The 9745-nt window shown below is 44.6% G+C and overlaps 1 protein-coding gene across 1 annotated transcript; it reads right to left on the reverse strand.

Annotated features, from left to right (window-relative positions):
- Window positions 1-4093: 4093 nt before the first annotated feature.
- Window positions 4094-8059, reverse strand: fam83d (family with sequence similarity 83 member D). Its single transcript, XM_080494721.1, has 4 exons — window positions 7483-8059; window positions 5816-5983; window positions 5591-5715; window positions 4094-5395 (listed from the first exon to the last, which is right to left on the reverse strand). Exons 1-4 carry the CDS (start codon window positions 7969-7971, stop codon window positions 4528-4530), a joined length of 1650 nt encoding a protein of 549 aa, XP_080350847.1. The 5' UTR covers window positions 7972-8059; the 3' UTR covers window positions 4094-4527.
- Between the last annotated feature and the right edge of the window lie 1686 nt (window positions 8060-9745).

Raw genomic sequence — 9745 nt, forward strand, 5'->3', positions numbered from 1 at the left:
CCGCAGGAGGAGCCGCTGGAGGGCCTGCTGTTCTTACCTTATTGCCGTGTAATAGGCTGTAGAGTCGACTGCATTGAGTCTGAATGATAATAGTGTGGCGTGTTGTAAATGGAAGTTATTATACAGCAATAATGTCTGTTTTGTTTTTTATATTTCATGAGTTTACATGCAACTCAAACTCATTTGTGGACATTTTCTTTTTAAATGAAGCCTAAAGGTGATGCTGGTGGGGTGAATATTGTGCTTTGTGGTTATCACATAGGATCCAGGTTCAGCCTGGGTCCCCTGTGTGGAGATTGCTTGTTTTCCTCTGGTTTCCTCTGGTTTCTTCCCCCTGCCTTGCAGTGTGGCCTGTGGAAGTGTACTGAGAATCTTAGTATGTGTGTGTGGATGTCTGTCTCTCTGTGTGTGTGAACTGGGACGGACTGATAATCAGACAGAGGACTTGTCGATAACATTGATCAACTGGTATTTGGCAGGATTTGAAAGTAACAAATAAAAAAAAAGACATATTACGACAATTGAGTTGTACTTTTAGATACTGATGTTCCTAAATTTTTTCCACTAATGTAATTTTACTGACACCTTCATTGTAAATTTCATACAATTCAATCTACTTGACTGCATTTACAAAATGTCGCTTTACATCCACCCGCAATTAGATTTAAAATCCAAACTTTTTGATCAGTATATTTTTTTTAGATACAAAGTAAATTATCTTATCAAAAGCGATTCTAGTTTATATCTACTGTTGCTTACTAAACCATTTAAATTTCACATACATTGAGATATAATAAGACATAATAGTTGTTGTGCAGAGTGCACATTTTCAGTTAAATCATTTTCCATCTGGTCATGAACATAAATGATGCTAATCAATCATTTTAAAATGATAAATCAGTGATTACATTTTCTTTTACAAGCTTCCATTTGACAACGTTGGACAATTTAATGAGACACATTAATTTTAAATTGGATGACAGTGGCATCCCTTTAAAAAAAAGAAGGTTACCATTCTGTAACATGCCTTCTTCTTCTACCAGTCCGTACATATTTGGAAGTCATGGAGACGACTTGTTTGAGTTTGAAGAAAGAAACGATGTCTCATTCCTGCCTGGTGCAAGATTATAGCTGCTCACTAATCTTGTTTTTCTTTACAAAGTTTTCTCCTTTGACCCCCAAATATTTTCTTTGGGCGAAAGGTCAGGATTGAAGGCACGTCTGTTTTGCACATTTACTCTTCTACTCTAAAGCGATTCTTTTGTGAAAGATGCAACAGGCGGTGGTCTTGCTGAAATATGCAAGGCCTTCCCTCAAAGACACATCATTTGAATGGGAGCTCATGTTGCTCTACAACCTCTGTGTACTTTTCAGTGCGGAATGTGCCTTGCTTAGATGCATAAGCAGCCCACGCGATTGACACTCATGCAACCCGCGATTATAAGCGATGCTTCTTTTTGAATTGTGGCTGATAACCGGAGGTCCCTCGCTCCTTCACTCTGCAGGACATGGCATCCACGGTTTCTAAAAATAATTTCAAATTTGTCTCATCTGACCACACAACAGCTTTTCATTTTGCCTCAGTCCATTTCAAATGAACTTTGGTAAGAAGATGGCAGCTTTTCTGAAGAGAGACCTTTGTGAGGACTGAAAGTAGCTGAAAATGGATCGTGAACAGGGCTTTCATTAGTCAACTTGAGGTTTCATAAAAATATTTAAATTGTTTCAAACATGATCGTGAATTGAATGGATCTGTAAAAGTTTCTTTTTTTTTAAAGTTATTTTGGTCTCATGCAGCCACAATTAGTGCGTCTGTGCCGCCTTCAGCCGTCTCTTTTCGGCAGCTTCGCTTCGTGTACATGGGGGGGGCTGGTGAGATATATCATGGTCTTCACATTCAGCTAACTTCTCAGAACTATATTGCCATCTGATAGTCTAATCCCCTCAGGTCTGACCATCTCCCCTCCCTTGGATACCATATGATCGCGTCACGTTCGAATGACACTTGTTGTAAATCATCTTGGTGTAGGTCGGTCAGCTTCTGCTCTTGGCATTCAGATTAACGTTATCCATGTAGAGGAAAGAGGTGACTGATCCCACAGCTGGTGTCTGTAACCACCCTGTGTAATGACTGACCGAGGGGGTTTCACACATATGTCATACACCGTGTGGGAAATATCTCCTCGGTACATGCTGTTCTAAAATATGAACTCAGCTTTAAGTTGGGCCCCGAGAAAAATTCACAACGCCGCTGAGATCTCCATTTTGGAGTGCTGTTGAAAGTTCAACAATTCTGAGCATTTCAAGTGTGAGGCATTGAGTTGTTGGCTTCTAATCAACCCGGGCACTGCACAGACTGGTCTGTCTGCTCTCACAGTCGTGACTGACTGCTCTATCTGCCAGCAGCTGGTCCTTTGCATCTCTGGTGTTCCGACCAATTCCTTCCTGGGCACTGCTGGAGTATTGATCAGTGTGTCTGCTCACTGCAGCTCCTATGATGGCCGACACGAGCCTCCAGGTGGTGCAGGGCCAAGTTACCGGCAAGTCGGTGGGTGGAACATGTCAGGTACACTACTGGCTGGTCCTTGAGGGGGACTGACTCTCCTTTAGGAGATCATTTAGGATCAGAGTCGGTCGCAAACACTTGAATATGCTCCAGCCTTCGTGGGTGTGTTCAAATACTCTGCTACTAAAATAATAGAAGAGTTCCAAGTTAAACATAGTCTAGCTGAGGACGTTAGAACAGGTTGTCATTGGAAGCACTTTTTTTGTTTAATGTTAAACTCTGCTCATACATCGTTACCTCAGTCCCTGCAGTGGGAAAAAACAAAACAAAAAAAACAAAACATTTGTATTGAAGATTTCCAACTTTTTCACAAAATCTTCATCTGGAATCAAACAAAAACCCCTTTTTTTAAATTAATAAAACTATCATCTCACTTAGTTAAGGGACAGTTGCACCTCATCTCCTGAGTGTAGTTAAACATCAGCCTGATGAAGCCAAATATGAGTGATACATTTATAACTCAATGGTATTCTGAGCACACTTCAGTCCGCAGCCCAGACTCTGATGTGGTTTGATAATCGGATCTTTGTCCTTGGGTTTGAGATATGGGAACAGAAATGCATTTGTCATCTTTGTATTTATGAGTTGTGGGGTTTTGTTTTTTTTTCCATTGAAATCTCTGGATTTTCTGTATGAAAGCATTTCACGTGCTCATAGGCTAAACATAAGAGTGTCCTCGGTTTTATTTTTCCAGTACACAGCATGCGTGTTCTCCTGGGTTTTCTCTGAGTGCTCCGGTTTCCTCCCAAAGCCCCCAAAAAACATGCGTGAGGTCACATTAGTGCACAAGGACACAGCAGCACACATTCTCTCATTTAATTTTGCTGCAAAATTATCAACATCATTTTTTTTTATAACGCAAGTGTTTCTATGGTCAAATGTAATGTTCATGATTAGTTTGTTCTTTTATAATTGTTCTACCCCGTTGACCTCAGTCGTAAAAATGTATTTATTCTCACTGTAGCACCATGATTCAATTTAATTGGATGTAGATGGATGCCTGCCCCCTATTTGACTGAAGCGCTAAAAATGTGTTTGTGTTGTTTTTTGTTTTAACACTCGTGAAAAGGAATCTGTTGTAAAAGAAAATGAAATGTGATTTAACCGTGAGGAGTCTGCGATAATAAAAAAAATCCCATCTGTGTTTGTAAAAAGCTCGTATTTAGCATCCATCCTAATCTCTATTTGTAATCTGTGACAGAGCTCCGTCGTCAAATTCACCCTGGACAGAAACTGTGATTGCCCGGCGTAATCAGCGAAGGTGCCAGTATCACAGATGCCGTCTCTCGACTAATTGCGGGAAGGCGCTGCAGTGCATAAGGCGCAGGTGCTCACTGTCTTTGTTAAGTCACTTTGGCGCGGGTTGGAACTTCTGCGCAAATATTTTCGGAGCTTTCCTTCATAGAATTTGACTGTCATTTAAAGGACAATGGGGATAAAAAGAAAAAACAATGGGTGTGTAAATAGGCAATGTGAAAACACAGCAGTAAGGTGGTAAAATATTCTTTTAATTATTCGAAAGGCACAGTGAGAACCAGCTGCTCTCCAAAATTATGCTCCAACGTAGGCACGGCAGCCAAATTTGATTCAAATTGCCAAAAGAGCACCTCAATGCATTTTTCGCTCCTTTTCGGCAGATATTATCCAGTCTGAATCGCCTCAGGTAATCATATTCATTGTACTGACATGGTCAAAAAATGATTAGGGCACCGTGTCTTTGTGAAGAATTTCTGCAAGATGTTAATGTCAATTTTAATTCTGTTACCGCTTGCTCAAAAATCGCTTCGTCATGGACAGGACACAGAATGAAAAAGACAAAATGCGTGCTTCACCAAAATTTGACAAAGAAAATAAAGCGCATACTCTACTACCAAAGCTCGAACTATTTAAAGCAGCCAACCTCTCTCCACCGGTAAACCCCCCCCCCGTCACCTTCAGTTACCAACAACACTGTTGATAATCTACTGTGGACCTCTGGCTCTTGGCCACGTGCCCACGCCTTCCACGGGCAGCCGGGGATTTGCTTCCTGCTCACAAACTTCCCGTGTCCCCGGTCCGCCGCCAGCACTAAGCCCCCGAGTCAGGTTGGTGATGTCCACCAGCTCCCGCCTCTCCGACAGCGCCGTCACCATGTGTTCCAGTTTGGTGCGGATGTTGTGGTAGTGGTGCTGGCGCTCTTTGGTCAGCTTGTGGCAGCAGTCTTTCAATGCAGCGTCCGGAGCCCGCCGGGTGGGCGAGCGCCGCCGGGGGGACGCCGGGGACGGAGAGTTCGGTCCGGCGTCTGCCACCGCGACAGCCACGAGATGCGGCGTGAGCTCGAAGTCGGTCTGGGTGTCGCAGTCCATCACAGATGGGCTGGTCTGCGTGGAGGCGTGGCGGCGGACCGTGCCGCGGGTCTCTGGCCGACTCTCCGCGGGAAAAGGCCGAGCCGCGCCCCCCGCCAGGATCTCCACCTGCATGTCCTTCTGCTCCATCCAGTCCTCATTCACAGTGGACACGTCTGACACCGGGTGGGATTTGTGACAAACGGGGGAGGACAGTTCACACAGAGGCTGCCCCTCTACTATTTGGGCTTTCCGGCTGGGAGTGCTCGTCAGGCACTCCTGCTCCAGGGGCCTGTCTCTGGTCACCTGAGGGGAGAAGGTCGCCGAGTGTTTGAGGAGGAGGTGTTCATAGACGCCACTGTTGCGGACACTTGGAGGCCCACGGGTGTTCACGGGTAGCGACTGGGCATAGAGGATGCGGAACTCCTCGTCAAATTTTTCTGTTATCTGACCCGACAGCTCAATCAAGTTGCTGCTGTTCAGTCTGCCGTCGCTCCAGTTGAACCTGAGGAACGAGATTCAACAGTGCACGTGGCTCAATGTAAGCAGGTAAAATGACCCAGACACCACAACAAGGAAATACATTTAGTGGTTTGATCATTTGCATGAGAGGATCAACTGAAATCCATCCACACATAACTCAGATGCGAGTCATTTCATAAAAAAAAAATTAAAAAAAAGGTTCAACAGACTCTCTTACCTGTAGGAACCAGTTGCGACTCTGTTGCCATCGATCAGCATGAATCTCTCATGGACGTTGCCAGTAATCCTGGCTCCTGATCTCATGTAATAAGTTGTCCCGGTGATGGTTCGCACTCTCATTTGCTGTAAAGATCGAGGACCATAATTATTGTCGTGCCCCCACACATTTCTGTCATGTTGTGCCCACAGAGCCACACCCAGCCGTCCAGAACCAACCACACACCCGCAGGTCGTCCAGGCGAACGCCAACATTTCTGCACATCTTGAGGAAAGCGGGTGCGCATGATTGGTCAAGCAAGATGTAGACGGGGACTCTGCGGAGGGAGCACGCCTCCTGAAGATCCTTAAAGACATCCAGGTCTGTCAGGGAGTCTGTAACTATGGCAATCACCTGCAGTGGAAAATTACAGAGGTAATATAACAGAATTTCTTTTCGGGGCTTGAAACCGTGCTCTCCCACATGTACCACATGATTGTGTTTTCATTATTGTCAAATACAAGGCCTCATTCAAACTGAGCGGCGAATCTCTGTCAGACGCACTCCCTGTAATGTGTGTGCTGATGAGCTTTCTATTGACTGTGGTCTGTTACCATGGCAATTGTCTGTAACGCTTGGTCAGCAAACAAATGACTTTTATACAGGAGACAAGTAGGTGCACTAAGGGTTTTGCTTCCATTTTCTTGAGCTTTGTTTTGCACGCAAATTTCTTTTTTCTCGCAGGCAGGAGTGGAATTTCGCATGCTGCGCATAAAGGCTGCATGTGGAGGATTAGACACGGATGTTTACATATCTTAGATTTATTGCTTCAAACTGGTGTTATCCACATGCGGCTTTGTCAGACTCACCACGCCTTTTTTTTGGGGGGGGGGGGGATGATTGTAAGTGTGAATGCCTATTTTGAAGGGAGTGTGTAAAAAAAACCCAAAAAAACCCTGAATTGAGAATTGACAGAAATGCAGGAGCAGACAGTTCCGTTAGGCTGACCAGCGACAGTTTTCTGTACACAGTGTGCCGCGACAGTCAATGGCTCCTTTGTACAATGGAGACTGTGTGCACTGAGCGGTGTAACATGACAAAAGAACAAATGATCTTAGAGCGAGCCTTGTAATAGAATATTTTTAAGGTTTCAACAGGCTGCCAGCTCATTTTTTAATTTTTTTTTTGCACGTATACAGCACCAAGTATTTGCAGAAAACCTGAGAGGAAATCCATTCTGGATAGACATCTAATGAAAGAGCGAATGCAAACTGTAATGGAGGGGGAGCAAAAGCAAGTAGAGGCACATCTGGTACGCAGGTTATACGCGGGCCTGAGGTGCTGTATGTTCCTCATCCTGGAATGTCTCTTTCCACAAACCAGAGGCTGGACTGACAGCTCCCAGCAGGCACCTCTCAATGAATATTCATGATTTGTTTGTTCGTTTTGTTGTTGTTGTTTTCTTTTTTTATCTATTTTTTTTCTTCTTCCATCTTTAAAATAGCTTTGGTCAGTCTCTTTTTTTATTTAGCCATGATTTCAAAAATGTGATCTTCTGAAAGTCAGATTGATCAAAGAAACCCCCCACTGGGACGATATGACGTGTATTTTTAGGATGGCTGTGTGTGAACATTTGAAACTTCCTCTTCAGAAAAGTGACAAAATACAGATTTGTTTTTGTGGAAGGGGTGGGAGAGGCCTTGCTGGCCAAGATTCATTAAGGTTTTGCTTCGGGATGAGACGAACCTACCCAGGGTTAAACGTCACAGGAGCTCCATGACTACCACACAATGATGATTAGTTGCGTACCCTAAACTGAACCTGGGTTTTAATTAGATGCAAAAAAATATATATATACAGTTGGTTAATTCCATGCTATAAAATCTAAGATTAGTTGTCGTCCTCCTGTATACCTCTTTGGCATTCTTGATCATGCGCCTGGCAGCCTCCTTGCAGCCGTAGATACACTCCCCGTAGCCGGGCTGGAAGTGCGCCACGGCCCGGGTCACTCCCCGGTACGAGCCGGCCGTGAAGGCGGGCCACCCGATCTCCAGCAGCGGCGGCTCCACGTCCGACACCTCGGGGAAGTAAGTGACGGAGGAGCAGTCCGCGGAGCCGCTGATCGTCCCCTCCAGCCCCGGGTCCTGGTCCCCGGGCAGGGACGCGCGGCGCGCCGGCACGGCGGCGCTCCGCATCTGCTGGATCTCATCGTCCGACAGGAAGTTGGGGATCCTCTCTCTCCCGAGGAAGCCCAGAAAGTCGTCCACCCCCCCGGAGAGCAGCTCCTCCAGGGCCAGCCGGTGCCCCTCGTTGTACACCTCCTGCGGGTTCGGCTCGTTGGCCTCGGCGCGTCTGGGAGCGGACCTGAGCGGAGAGTCGTCCAGACACTGGGACAGCGCCATGGCTGGCTGGGACCTGTCACACCTCAGCCGCCAGGTAACGTCCTGGCTCGAAGAAAATTCGTATTTCGTCGTTTCCCTCCGTTCCTGCCCGCCGTGGATCGGCATTGGCTGCCCTTGGACGTCGTCGATCGGGAGCCGCGTCCCCGGGCTCGCTGAGACCGGCTGTCAGTCCGACGTGACGCCGCGTTGATTGGCTCGTTTGGAGGCAAACAAGCCTCTGGTTCGTCCCCCCCCCCCCCCCTCCGTGGGTCTCGCCCCTCCGCTCCACAACGGATCCGGTTCCACCGCAGAGAGCGGCGCAGAGCGGCGAGCTCTCACTCCCACACGGTTTCGGTGCGGGAGGTTCACCTCCTCGAACATCAACCAACCATCTGTTTCTATCGACTGCTGCTCTCTGGAAGTTATTCTTTAAATGAAAAGCAGCTCACAGAAGGCTGCGGTGTCATCTGACCACCTCCTCCCAGCCAGACCTCGCCCCCCCTTGTAAAGGACTTTTCTTACACGTGTATAAGTCAGGATGAAATGGTCTGTTAAATTCACCATATTGTAAATTCACACCCACAGGCTCAGTCCTCGTGTCCACACCAGGCCTGGCTGCTGGACACTGAATCTGATGAGTCACCTCAGAGACGATCGTTTATGCAAAACAATGTTTTGTTTTTTAAAAATGCATTAGTGTTTTATTGTGGATCTTGTAAAAGGACGCTTTTTTTTTTAGATCTAGTACAGGTCTCAAAATCACTGCAGAATTTAAGATTATTTCTAAACTCATTACATATAAACTAAACTGTTTCTGATAATTATGATCTATGGATCAAACAATTAAAGAAAAACCACCAGATCTAGTTAATATATTTGATTTCATAGTACTATTATTATGATCTTGGTTAAGCTTAAATGATAAAGAATACAATTACAAAGGAATATAATAATTCCAAAAAGGATGTAAATTTTACAGTTTGAATTACTATACATTCAAAGTGGGTCTTGGGTTCAAAGTACTGTACTGTGTTTGTTTAAGATGTATTACTATTGTTATGAGAAAAATAAAAATGTTAACCTGCAAAGACTCACTTAACAGTTTGGCACAATTGTAAACTAATATTCAAGGTTAGAGATTTTGGGGTCAAGTGAGGGTCATGTTTAATTCCAAAATTATTTTTTTATAATTAATGAGGTATACCGGTATTTTCCCGACCACACTTCCAAACTATCCAGCCTACCACATGCAAGTTTGACTTGAATATATGACTTAAATCAAGAGTGAAAAATCCTATATAAATGTTATTTGGGCAAGTAATACAACATTATCCTGAGAGCAATTATTTATATGGTCCCAAATGATATGTTGGGTCATTAGAGGGGGCCAGAGGATGAAAGAATATTTAATTGCTCATACCCCCTCAGCCAGCCCCAAGTTTGTGTTTCAGTTATTCATCATACTGGTAGATGTTCTCTCTCTCTCTCTCTCTCTCTCTCTCTCTCTCTCTCTATATATATATATATATATATATATATATATATATATATATATATATATACACATATATTTATTTATACTGTACACAGCTACAACCAACTTATGAATACAAACTGGGAGATGAAAGCAGATATATGATCCATGTTTGATTTACATCTAACCTATGTGTCCTACCATCACAAAATATATTGGCATTACATCCAGATTCTATAGGTGTCCCGTGGGCCTCCAGGCCTGGCCTCTGAACTGTTACACATACACACAGACTATATACATGTCAAAATATGTTGCATT

This window comes from Blennius ocellaris, assembly GCF_963422515.1.
Source record: "Blennius ocellaris genome assembly, chromosome: 4".
Taxonomy (NCBI): Eukaryota; Metazoa; Chordata; class Actinopteri; order Blenniiformes; family Blenniidae; genus Blennius; species Blennius ocellaris.